This window comes from Protopterus annectens, chromosome 3.part0 (assembly GCF_019279795.1).
Source record: "Protopterus annectens isolate FY-2018-M chromosome 3.part0, PAN1.0, whole genome shotgun sequence".
Taxonomy (NCBI): domain Eukaryota; kingdom Metazoa; phylum Chordata; order Ceratodontiformes; family Protopteridae; genus Protopterus; species Protopterus annectens.
Window position 1 is genome coordinate 931558831 of NC_056731.1, and position 14198 is coordinate 931573028.

General features: G+C 36.6%; 1 protein-coding gene across 2 annotated transcripts in view; it reads left to right on the forward strand.

Moving 5' to 3' along the window:
* Positions 1-14198, forward strand: part of LOC122796635 — a 563252-nt gene that overhangs the window by 451621 nt on the left and 97433 nt on the right. For both annotated transcript variants that reach the window (XM_044065262.1, XM_044065263.1), the window contains exon 7: positions 11462-11630. In XM_044065262.1, the coding sequence (XP_043921197.1) occupies positions 11462-11630 (169 nt within the window). The remainder of the gene's footprint in view (positions 1-11461; positions 11631-14198) is intronic.

Sequence of the window (14198 nt, forward strand, 5' to 3'; positions counted from 1 at the left end):
TGTAAGATGATTTAGAGGCAGACAGATTTAGAAAAAAACAACAAACGAGAAATGACTATTTGTGACAGAAATTAAATAAGTGCTTTAAAAATGCTCAAAACAGTAGTGATCACTGTATAAAGCAAGTGCAGTAAATCAAGAAAGATGTCTCTAGATGCAATTAAAACACTTGAAAAGTGTCAAAGAGCTCTCTGTTGGAACAAAGAGCCTTGCAAAATTGCTTGATTTTTAGTAGACAGAAAAGCTTGAAAACTGACTCCCATGCTCTCTAGCTAATATTGCAGAGCAGTAGAGAGTTCTCTGTAAGTGGAGAAAGGGGATCCTTTAGTAGATTTTGCCCAAGAGGCTGAAGCGCTCCACAGCAGCAGAATTCCTATGATCTTGCCTGACTTTTCCACTTCGGAGGCAGTTGGGGGATGTCTCTTCCTGCACCAGAATGCTTCAGTGGCCAGGACATAGGACAAATGGATCAGGGGGATAGAATACAAAAGCTATTTCATTTCTTTTTCCTAGTTTCCAAATGTGTCTAATCTTCCTTTTTCAGTTACCTCACCCAGTCAAAAGAGGGTTGTAAAACAGGAGCCCCCAAACTTTGTAGTCAAAAGACACATCTAAGAAGTCCCACCATACCAGACCTGAGAAGGTCTGAGATTTATTCAATGTTCTTTTTGGTTCCCAAAAAAATTGAAAGACCACAGGCAAATACTGGATCTCTGCAGCCTTAACTAATATGCCAAAAACAGATCCCAAATGGTCACTGTGCAGTTCATCCTTTCATGCCTTCAGGGTGGGGATTGATTTTGCTTGCTGGATCTACAGGACAACTATTTGCACACCAAAATCACCAAAAAGCCCAGTGGATTTTGTGTTTAGAGAGTATTGTTTTGTACTTAAATAACTGGCTCCAATTTAGTTAGTCATTTTAAACTAGCAAAGTTCAAGTTTAAAATTGCCAAAAGTTTAAAATCTAGATATTTAAAGGAAATCTTCACACTGAAATGCCAGATATGCATTATTCAATGCGTAGTTTACTGAAACAACAGAGTTATGCTAAGGACCCTGCTTTACAGCTTAATTTCTTTTATAACTAAACAGCCTTCTTGAAGCCTACCATATTGATGTGATTTTTACACACTTTTTATTTTCTACTCTCAATGCAGTTTGTGTTTTATTTATATGACTCATCCTAGACACAGTAAGGGAGTTTTTTTTTTTAGATACAGTGACACTACTGTGAGTCACTAACTTCTTTGCCTCTGTAAGCTGTGTAATTTTTCATTTTTTTTCAGTGAATGACCCTTATGTGTCTTAATAAAGGCTTCTACAAACCTTTGTTTTCATGATGCATTTAGACAACCTTCAGTGATGAATTTAGACACTGTTCAAAACAAGCTAGTTAAATTGTAGGATTGCTAGATGTTCCCACATATTCTTACAGAGGTGTCAGACATGTAAGTTCAATTTAGCTGCTCTTCTGATGTATTTCTGGCTGACATTTGTTACTTCAAAGAGGGGGTAAGGCTTGCAGTATTTATTTTATTTTATTTTCAGGCTTTCCTTAAATTGGATACAGTTATATGGATAAAAGAAGCACTTACCATTTTTTTTATGTAGTGTGTCAGTATAACTAACTTGCCCTCTTCTTCAAATTGAGAATTATTCAAAAAGAAAAAAAAACCTCTTTGGAAAATAGTTTCCCTTTAGCTGTTAATGTATATATGTTACTCACCTCAACAAGACACTGTGTGGTAGCTAACACTAGGAACTACAATAAATAGAATGTCTAGTGCAGGTCTTCTTAAACTTTTTCACTTGTGACCCAGTTTTCGTAAGAGAAAAATTTACGTGACCCCGGATATATAGGTATCTGAAATATGTATAAAGGTAATACAGTTACTGATAATAAATCAAAAAGAAATTTTTTTCAAAACATTTATTTGGTATGCATATAATTTTACCACTTATTACCATTTACATTTACCGATAAATCAAAAAGAAATTTATTTCAAAACAATTCTTTGGTATACATATACTTTTACCACTTATTACCATTTACTAAAGAAAAAAAGCAAATTTGCATGCTATGAGATGGATGTGCTTGTTTATTCTTAAATAAAGAACTAAATCTTGGCTGAATATTTGATGGTGCAGGGCATAGGTCATTTTCAACGTTTTTCAGAGTTGATCAGTATTTTGATTTCATAATCGTCAATGCTGAAAATGCCGCTTTGCATAAATATGTGGCACAGAATGACAGTAATATGTTTAGGGCCATTATAGAAATTGTTGGAAATTCTGTCCTAATCCTGAGCCAAAATTCATTTAAAGTGTTTTTGGGAAACTCAGGTTGTAAGCCTGTGCTGCTTGATAACTCAGCAAATTCTTTTTGAACTTTCAATGGCAGATGACTGATGTTTTTCATTTCAGTTGAGTATGGTTTCTGAACCCAAATCTGTTTTTGAGAATCAAAATTTGAAGGGAAGTATAACTTTTACAATTAAATATTTGGGAAGGTTATTTTCAATTATAAAATCATCTGTAGCTGTAAACATTTCTAAAGAACCGTTTTCCACCTTCTTCCATATGTTAGCTTTTTTAATAAAACTTTCAATTTTATCTTTTAACATAAATATGTTACAATCTTTTCCTTGAAGCAACAAGTTTAAATCATTGAGTTTTTCAAAAACATCTCACAAATAACACAGTTTTAAAAGCCATAAGTCATTGTGAAAAAAATCAAACAAATCAGATTTCTGCTTCCAGTTGCAGTAATCTGTTTAAACATCACCCTCTTGAGAGCCTCCTTACCCCTGTATGTAGTAATAAGCTTTTGTAGTCAGAGTCTATGTCTTTGCAAATGTTTGAAAAAAACAACTGTTAAGGGTATGGTGTGTAATGAAGTTAATGATTTTGATAGCATTGTGAAGCACAACATCTAACTCTGGTGATATATATTTTTTTTGGCTACAAGTGCCTCCTGATGGATCATGCAGTGAGTATAAGTGATATGTGTATTGCCACTGGCTTTTACATTTGCTACAAGTCCAACATTCATGCACACCATTGCTCCAGCATCATCTGTACAGACTCCAATGCAATTTCTCTATTATAAACCTTAATTTGTGAAAAATTAATCAACTTTAAGATGTATATCTTCCCCTTTTGTGTGTCCTTGCAAAGGATGACAAAACAATAATTTTTCATGTATGATTCCTTTATAAACATATCTTACATAAACTAACAACTGTGCCATGTTACAGGTATTAGTTGCTTCATCCAGCTGAATTACAAACTTTGGGCTGTCCTTAAGCATGGTAATAAGGTGCTTGAATTCGTCATTACTAATTTCAGAAATTATTTTGGATACAGTTTCATTTGATAAAGTAATTTTACAAATTTTGTCTCCATACTTTTACCCATGCACTATTTCTGACATTCTAATAGCTGCAGGTAATACTAGATCTTCTCCTATTGCATAGGGCTTTTTAGTTTTTGGAATTAAATAAGAAGCTTCATAAGATGCAAGTAAATACTTTTTGTTCACAGTAACACATTTCTCAAAACATAGTTTTTCTTCATTTGTAGACTTTAAAAGTCGTTAAAATATTCCTTTGGTTTATTGCAGTAGGCGGCATGCTTGGTATCAAAATGTCATTTTAGTTTGGGTGGTTTCATGCTCTCCACAGCCAAAAACCTCATTACAAATTAAGCAAAGAGGTTGTTCTACACCATCATGAGTGTTATACGTAAATCCATATTGCAATAATGATTCCTCATATTTTCTTTTTCTTGTCGATTTAGTTGCCACGTTTTGAATACTACAACCCTGTAGCGAAGACTCTGGCACATTGTCATTTGTATTTTTATCACTTCTATCTAAATTTAGACACTTATCCATAATAAACGAATACTCTTTTTGTACTAAAATAATAATAAATATAGATGTTCTTAAATAAGTACTAGGTTCAGTTTATGAAATTAAATTTGCTTATTGTGCTAAATTTAAAAATTGAATTCTGAACATGTATGTGAAAACAAAATGGATGTAATTTTAGTACCCCCCATTCAACTATTCCAGTGTCCCATTTCTTGGCTATTTCTCCATTTCTCCCTAGTTGCCATAAACACTTTTCAAAACGCTCAGTGCACATACTGTTTTCTGCTTTAGTTCTACAATGATTACAGATACTTGGATTTAATTTAAACTTTTATTTCAAATTTTATAGCACAAATGCTGGTAGACATTTGCTAAACAAAGCAATACAGTCTCACAATGAAAACAGACTTAGCGTTAAAACGTTTTTGCCTTTGAAATTCACATTCACTGAAACAGCATTGAAACCCATATTCAAAGAAAATACATCTGGCCTGTGGTGAATTAAGTTTACCTTTGGGCTATTTTCAAATCATAGGCCCCTTGCACACATTTTTAGGGCCATGCAAAGGTTCTTTGATCCACCTTCCTCAGTTTATTAAATTATAATATATAATAATTAAATTATATACTTTGTATAATAATACAGCACTAGGGCATGTTTTAAATTTATTGTTTTGAACATTTTTCCAGTAAGTAATGAAACAAAACATATGAACAAATAATGACAAAACTACCCATTTCAGAACATTTCAACCACAAAGGGCCACTCAAACTTCTGTCATTACAATCCACCAATATCAGTCAATATGTACATCTACAATGTTTAGAATCTGATTATGAACCATCATCTCATATACTAATAAAAGTTTCAATGGCAAAACTATTTCAAACAGCATATTAAAAATTACTTCAGCGGTCAGATGACCAAGTACATTAAAAACACTCCGCTGACAACTGTTTCATTTGTGTCTGACAACTACAGTAGTTCAGCTGAATGACATAAATAAAAACACTTCGTAGGATATAACGATAGAAGAGCAAAGCTTCAATGTGTTTTCCATTGTGATTTGTACACTGCTCACATGGTGTCATATCCTACTTGGATGCATGAACATTAACCTAAAACCTGGTTCTACCTTTAGTTACTGTCTTTTTGTTTAGATATTTCACTATAGTTTGTCAGTGTCACTGCACTGAATGTTTAAACAGCAATTCATGCACTGCCACATTTGCAGAAATAGATTCAGAAATCTGAATATACAATCAGAATAATAATATATACACATCAGAATAAGAAGTGAAGTCAGATATTTTATTCCCCAAGTGCCCCAAATCATACATAAACACAAAATAAAATAAATGTCTCTCCATGTAATAGCAGCTAGGTCCACTGACATTCCTTTCTGCCACTACAAACATTACCCTCTACCTGAACACTTCAGAGTAAGGAACAAATAGCAACCTCCTGACATCCAATTACCCAAAATTCCACTGAGGTGTTCATTCAAAGGCAACTTTTACCATCAAAAGCAGACACAGGCAAAATGCAAAGGGATACCTTGTCAAATTATGACTGACATTAATTTGATTTTTCTGTCTTAGTGTCTCTACTGTTATTGCTTTGTCTGTTTCTTTTCACTCCTCCTCATTTCTTGATCTCCCTGTTTGTGCTCAGCTGAAGCAATACAGTCAGTCCTCCAATTAAGCTCTTATACCCAAATCTAACAATCATCATCTTTTTTTCAGTATAATCTGCTGTACTTTTTATCTTCATTAGAACACAAAATGCATGGAGTTAGTAACAAGAAAGATAATATATATTTTATTTATATTTACTAACCAGGTAAGCACTCATGTCTGTAGACCCTTTTCTGGCACTACTAGGGCCATTTAGAAACACGATATCTCCCTATGACACAATAGACACGGCTAGTGAAAATGTCATCTTGGTGTATCATATCTACAAGCTACAGCTACATGAAAGTCAAACAGTAGCTGAAAAGTGTCTCATAGAAGAAATGTTTTAAAGGTAAAAATGCAAACTAGAAGGGGAACGTTCCATAAGTTTGCATTTTTAAATTTTAAAAAAAGGAGGTAAACCATTATAGGAAAAATACAGTTCCTTTTAAGTGGAAATATAAGAAGACAGGCTAAAAGCTTAATTAAGTACAGAAATAAGCTGTTCAAGAAATGAAAGTTAGGTAAAAACACATGGACCTACCTGTCGCTTTTCTATTGTGGTCCACAGTCTAAACATCTGCTGGAATTCATATTCAGTGCACGTGGAAGATGAAGACGTAAACAATTGGTCGTACAAATGCAACAGGTGTTTGCAACCTGATTTCATCTTCTGTGTGTATGCAACCAGACACAGAGGGCATTCTTAAAGAAGAATGCCCTTAAAAATAAAAGACAAAAGACAATTTTATTTTTTCCAGACAATACGCTGTCTGGCAAAGGCAGTCTCCAAATTTTTCATGACCCCCAACATTCAGTTATGCAATCCCATGTGGGGTCGCGATCTATAGTTTAAGAAGCCCTGGTCTAGTGCAGGCTGTGCAAACCGAGTCAGATTCCCTTTTAAAACAATGTAAGTTCTGAACAGGTAAAATGGTGAAACGTTCATGATCTATAGCAAGAAAAATTAAAGTAAAAGGTACTGAAGACATTTTAAGCACTAAACAACATCTAGTTGATATTATAGGGAGAAAAATAATTCTGGGGTAAGGTTAAATACATTAGGAATGATGTTTGTGGTTGGCAAATGTAAATTGGTCCACACACCCCTTGCAAGCACAATACTGGTGAGCTGGAAAACATTTCAAGTCATTAGATAGGGTTAGCAAATAGATAGAATAAGCAAATTATAACCTGAAATGTAGACTGTGAGTCATCTTAATACACATATTTCAATAATTCTGATGGACAGCAGAAGAACTGTGTCGTGACCATGTTCCCTGGCATTTATGTAATTCCATGAACTGAATTCTCAAAATTTGCACTCATGACCTGCATCCCTATTATTTACATTTGTTTAACCTGTAGGTACCCTTGCATGGTAAAGTTATGGCTAACCCACAATTGGTGACTGTCTCTTCACAGATTTAAATACTAATGACATTGCACTTAAGGAAAACTTCAGAAGAAGATTTAGAGAGGGAACATTCTTCCTTAGCTTAATATCTCACTAAAAATTCTATGTAACCATACACAAAAGACTGTAGCCTCCCTTATCCATACCATCACCTCATGTGCCTTGTTTAAAAAAAGGGTTCATAAAAAGAATCAGCAGTTCTTTCCTGCCTTCATGGTGTCTGGATCTTCTTGCATTCTTTGCAACAAATGGTGACATCTTTTGGCACGTCCTAAATCCTGCATTATGCATTCAGTTTCTCTGTCTTATAACAGAAATTTCAGCTTTTGTTAATGAAGAGAGTAACACGATTTATTTTCCTGACATGCACCGATACAGCACTGAGGGAATGAAAATGTAGTGGGCCTGTTGTGGGCATGTTGCTCACTCTTGCAAAGATAACATAGCCCCTCAAAGAACCCTGCCCCCTTGTAAGTCAGATGTTCCTACTAGGTCCACAGCTTCCACGATAAATCATTATTCAGATACCCACACCAAAGACATGTCTCCTATGCACTCATCTTGGAGATTTATGCAGGCAAAAATCTCACCATTCCTTTTCCTTTCCAGCTGGCCCTTTTACTTGGGCTTCTAGTTGAACCTGAGTTGCTGGCAGCAGAAGTGGATGTCCGGCAGCAGTGGGCTAGTCTTGACATTTCTTCAGCCACATAATAAAAGGTTTAAGTTTATTTAGAGCACAAAGTGTCAGTGCAGTGACAAAATATATTAAATCTTGCCATTTCCTTGGGCAGTACTGCTTTAGACTCATGCATAATGTCATAATTTGTATCATGCTAATCTCTGCTACGAGCAGTGAAAGTTCAAGGCCTTCCTATCAACTGCTCACCTAGGAGTGATGACATTAAATACAGTAGAACATCGATTATCCAAACGTCAGTTATCCAAAATGTCAATTATCCAAATGCAGCCTTCCCAAGAGTTGTGTCATTGAATCTCTACATGCGTCTTTACTACCATGTGGAATTTAACGTTCATTGTTGCTACAGAATTTAACATCTACAACAAGTAAGGTGTGTGCGTGTGTGTGTGTGTGTGTGTGTGTGTGTGTGTGTGTGTGTGTGAGTGTGCGTGCGTGCGTGTGTTGCTCGTTTCCTCTCCCTTTGCATCTTGCTGCAAGTTTAGTTTACTTACCGTACACAATTATATATACTCTGTATGTGGTTTGATGACCCTTTAATTAATCTGCTAAAAGAATGCATAGAAATTAAGTCTAGCACATTAAGCAAGAGTAACATTTGAGCTAAAATATAATAATAATTAAAGCTTCATTACTTTCTGTAAACTATTCTGTTTTTTATCCTGTTCAATTATATTTTGATTATCCCAAGAGTTTGATTATCCTAACTACCCTAGTTCTCAATTAGTTTGGATAATAGGCTCCCTAGTATAAATAATCCAGGCAAAAGCATTTCATAAAGGCAATATTTGAAGGGTTACCATTCTTAGGACATTCAGCACAAGGCAGCATATACACAAAATGTTTTCTACTCCAGGTAGGAAATGTGTAGTTATCTGTAAGTGTATATATGTGCCTGTCTTGAAAAACAATCTCACAGATCTGCAAACTACAGACATTTGTAGATTCACTACATTAGTCCCAACAGCAGAACACCGCTGCCTAGTTTTTATATTAAATAAGTAGCTCCTAGTACCAGAAAGAGTAAAAGTACTCAGCTAGCTAATCTTTAATCTTTTTAGTCTAGAGACCTTTCCATTCTTTGCCATCCATCTAACTCAATGTTCCTCAAACTATAACCTCAGATTACTTCCTCGATTAATAATCATCCTTCATATACTTAGAACTAGTCTACACTGCACTAACCACAACATCTCTGTTTTATGGCCTCAGATTTGCAGATTATGTCCATTCAGGTGTAAAGCTACCCCCTACCATATGTTCAGAGCTATTCTTAAAAATTCTTATTCAACGATGCAAATTGTAAATGATGTATGCTAATGGTAAAATTAACACAATCTCATCAAAATAAATAAAACCTCTATCTGCACCTCCTCAGAACACAGCTCAAGAAAGGAAATCTTTCCACTTCTAGGCTACATTCTAACAATTACTTGCTCCTTTTCTTTTTCATGTGAGGAAGCTACCTTGTGCATAACTGACAGCACTTTTATGTTTCAGTCTTCAGTAATATTTTTTATGTAAAACATTGTGAACATAACTTGGAATATTCAATCTGATTTCTAAAGTACTTTGCAACCAAGCAAATCTCTCTAGGTATGAATGTATGACTTATTTTATGTATTTAAATGTTGTCGTCCAAGTTAGTCCCATTAGGTCTCTCTTCATGGGAGATTTGAGGTGGCATACATATTGACTAGGGGAAATTTGGCCTGGGCACCAGGGAACTTATCCTATGTTTTTGACAAGTGCTGTGGGATCTTTTGCATCCACCTTAGTTACCGCCAACTCAGGCAGATGGGGCCTCGGTTTGATATGTCATCCAAAGGACTTTTTGTGCTGTGTCTCAGGCTGAGCTTAAAAATGGTTCCGAGAGATCAGAGCTCTTCATGCTTAACAAACTGAAATAAATAAGCGGGGTATACTGGAGGATTATTCTCCAATAGTTCTCTTGTGTCTTTGTCATTCATGAGATAACTCCTAGAACTCCTTTGTAGTAAAAATAAAAAAAAATAAAAAATCTGTCCATGTATTTCTCATTATATATGCACTTGAATACGTTAGAAAGTTTTAATTATAATGACTGACAAAAAGAAAATACAGAAAGCTTTAGTGCATACAAAGAGAAGGCAACTTGTGATGAGTCAGTGTTATATCCATGTGACTTAAAAGAGTATTGGTTTAGTAAAAGGAAGAGGTTCAAGCTTATAAATCAAGACTAGCACAGTAGTAGCTGGACACTGTGATCAAACAGCTAAACCTGTTACTCTCTGGACCAAATTGGTTGTGTTTACCAGGAATTAAAATGAAGCATGTAAATCAGAATAAGCACACTTTTAAACCAGTCAGGCAAACTTGCTTGTGTGGGTGACTGATGATTTGCGAGTACAAAAGTGTGATTCTGGTGAAATAATACATCAGTTATCCACTGACATTGAAGCAAAACAGGCTCACGTAACCGTTCAGAGAGTATTACTGTAACTTAAGTGTAACAGGACTAAGAATGATCCTATCCAAGGAAATCACTGTAGGCTGGATAACCTGCTAGAGAAATCTTTTTATTAACCAACCAGAACAGGTTTTGATTAAATATTTTTTTACCACTTGACAACTATAGAAAAGGATAATGAAGCTTTATTAAAAGTAGTACATTTGACATTATTATGGAAAATGGTATGATGCTATTATTTTAAGATGAAGCACTTAATCAACTTTTGCATAAATTTGGTTGTGACCGCTGTATGCACTAAAATACATGGAACTCAGCGTTATCATATGCTACCTGATAGCATTCAATTAGCAACATAGTAGGACAAAGATAGAGACAGACTGAGAAATGCAGATTTACAGTCTGTAAATAGGAAAAATAACTGAGGGAGGGTATTCAGAAACAAACAAAGTACTGCAGAAACCTGTTTCAGCAGATTTGCACAGAGTAATATATGCTTATGATTCAGACACTGTTGTAGAGCCCCAGCGGTATGTGGCAACAAATAGGTAGCACTACAGTGACTTACAAGACATTGAAACAAATCCAGGGTGGCATATCTAATGCAAATTAGTCACGTGGGATTTCCCAGAGCCTCAGGCTGGGATTAAATAAAACTGTGGAGTGATTCAAAGAAATCTCTACCATATTTCAGAGTAAAGAGACAGGAATGTACATTATCTTTTTATGGTATTACTCCATTGCTGTCTATTGCAGGAATGGGGCTTTTAGCACCACAGCTGTGAGGCTGTGAGGATATGTGTGTGTGTGTGTGTGTGTGTGTGTGTGTGTGTGTGTGTGTGTGTGTGTGTGTGCGCGCGTGTGCGTGTGTGTATCTCTATGTGCCTGTGCAACAATTGTGCTTATTGATAGGGGAAGCACTAGTGTGATTGTGCTAATTGATAGGGGAAGCACTAGTGTGATTGTTCTAACTGTACTATGTGTTCACTTTAGAGACACTGAATCACTGAGTGCTATAGCACTATGAGACTTCACCAGCAAGCCACTAGTAGCTCTACAGTGATAATGTCTCTGAATACCTCCATAGTGTTTGATTTATTAAAAAGTGTAACAGTTTTGCTTTCTGAAAATATAGAGTTTTTTGCAAGATGAGTCTGAAGTTATTAGCAGACAGTTGTAGCACGTCTAATGAAAATACAGCATAATTAAATGTAAAATGATATCTCCATTCAGGAAATAGAAAAATGCTGTAATTAGTATATTCCTACGGCTTTTTATACACATGGGTACTTTAAATTGTAGAGGGTATGATATACTTCTTTACTTTTGTGTTTCTATTTAAAGATATCCAGGCACACAGATTCTGCATTTGAAAATGAAAAACATCATAAAACAGTGGTAGACAAAGCTGTGAACACAAGCAGCCATTCATTGATGAGAGTGAAGAAAAATGAAGAGAAATCCAGAAGGGACTGCTTGAAGGGAAAAACTGGAACTTTTTCCAATGAAACTGGTATGAAGTTAGCCTTATTCAAGTATATATGCACACTCACACATAAACATACACACACTTGCAAGTGCACAGACACACATAGACATACACACACCTGTAATATTATAAGTATTGCTGAAGAGGTCTCTTGCAAAAACCGAAAGAGTAATGTTTCCAGAATTTAAGTGATGATGGTAAACAAACTCTGGCTTGCTACTTCTGTTGCTTAGCCTACTGCTTATACTTAATAAACTTTGAACTTGCTTGCTTAGAGTTTAAGATGCTGATTACAATTTAAGGAAATCTTTTTCTGGTATCCAAGGTCAACTTTTTCTTTAACTTCCTTAGTAAATGCACATGTGACTAGCTGAACAAGGTTTACATGTGGCATAGCCATAGCAAAAACTTGTAATCTGTAGAGCTAGCTAGGAGTAAAGTGTTTTCACAACTGATAATCCCACCACAGAACCAGCCAGGGTAATAGCAGCTTACTTACCACAGTGCTTAGAACAAATCTGTTAGAAAAATGTGTGGCATATAAAAGGACATTCTGAAAGTTTTGTTCTGCTGCATTGACAGCTTAGCCTGCTGCTTATCACTCAGGTTGGAAACATTTTCTTTTTGGTGAAAGCTTTCAACTGAAAGACTTCCAGTAATGACAGCAAGCTATAGGCAGTATATTTTCTGAGCTTCCATGTCTGCTGTGCATGTAGAATGCTCACATATGTGAATTTGACTTAAATTTTGTTCTCCTACTTGCTAAGTGGAAATGTCAATGTTAGTACAGAGAATTAAGTCTGTGAGCAGTTAACATCTGCTTTCTGTAGACCAGGGTTCAATTTCCTCAGCCTTCATTTGCCTACTGTGTGACTCTGAACAAGCCACTTAATCAGATGGTGCAAGGAGGCAACTGGAAAACTGGGCTAGGCTCCTGAATGATCTCCTGAACCATATGTGCAGTCACTACCTATGATCCTGTGAAAATTCATGTATAAAAATGCATATAGTCATGCTAATTTATTTGCTGCCTGCCTGCCATTACAAGCCACCACAGAAAAAGGCACTGAAAAAACATAGCCTTATCACCCAAGCATAACTGTTTGCTGTCTTTGATTTTGTGTCCTGTTTTGTCTTATCTCTCATAAAACTTTGGAATCTGATGTTGTCCTTTTCATTCATTCCTCAACAATTGGGTATCAGATCTGATCTTGGATCCTACTTGGCTGCATTTGCTAGACTCTCAGATCCAACTGTCAAGCTCCTCCTTCTACCCATAATGCCCCAGTTAACCTGCTATACCTCAGAGCTTGTTTGCCGCCATATTGCTACAGCACAGATCCTTCTCGGAGAGCTTTTTTGGGTGATTTGTTTTCTGTTTACTGTAAGTTCAATCTCCTAATTTTTTTCTACAAAATGTACTTTTTTCTATGCCACCCACCTCCCTTACCTAGTCTCTTGAGTTTTCAAGTTTTTTCTTTGTGGTAGCTTTTTGTCTTTTTCTCTTCTACCCCAAGGTAGCTGTCGGTACCATTGTTGGTACTTTTCCTCCTTTTTTCTACCCTCTAGAGGGTATTTTCTTTACCTACCATTGTTGGAAGTCTGAAAAAAAAACTTTCTTTCCCTTTTTCTTTAGACATGGCTGAGAAACTAACGGGTTTCAAAAAATGCACTCCCTGTGGACATAAGATCCCTCTCTCTGATGCCCATAAGGAGTGTATCTACTGCCTCAAATCTTCTTATTTGAACACATACTGCTCTGTTTATGCAGCCTTTAATTCCAGGCCCTTAGTGACCATAGAAACAAGTTAGTCTTAAAGGGATTGATGCCACCTTCTTCTGCTCCATGGGCTCAAACCCCCTCAAAGTCATCCAAAGCCTCTTTGGAGGTGAAAGACTTACAGAAATGATCTCCAACCCGATCTCCAAAGTCTGTTCCACCTTTGGAGTCTTCTGCAAAGATCCAAAAGAAATCAGATCCCACCTCCTTGGATCTGAAACGGAGACAGTTGGATCTCACGTCATCCTATCCGACAACTACTCTTACAAACTCTCCAAGAACCCAGTCCCCATGGTTCTCTGTAGAGCCTGCTTCTCCCCAGCTCTATTCTCCCTTCCTTCAGGAGACCCCAAGGAAAGAGACATAGCCCGAGTTCACCACTTCCTCCAGGTCTTCCTGGAGCCTTTTAGAAGCCAAAGTGGATAGCATGATGAGGGAGTTCCTCAGAACTCAGATTCAGATGATGTGGTTATCCTGGCTGCATCTCCCCTCGGATCCATGAGCTTCCCTTCTACTTCTCATGCAGTGATCTCGCCTTCTCTTATCTCTGACTGATGGCTTTGGATCCCTCGGATCTGAGAGACCTAGGAGTGTAGATGTTGGATCCAAAGACAGCTAGAACTTCGACTCCAACTGGTTCCCTGACTAGTTCAGCACTGATTTCTTTAGACCAGAATAAGTCTTGGAGCCGAAGTGTCAGTACTAGGACTGGGGGCCTGGGTACCACTCTGAGGTTGTCATAGCTGTCCCTGCTCCTTGGTGCTTCGGCATTGGACAGCTCGGGTCTGACTCCCTCTTTGAGGCATGGGTCC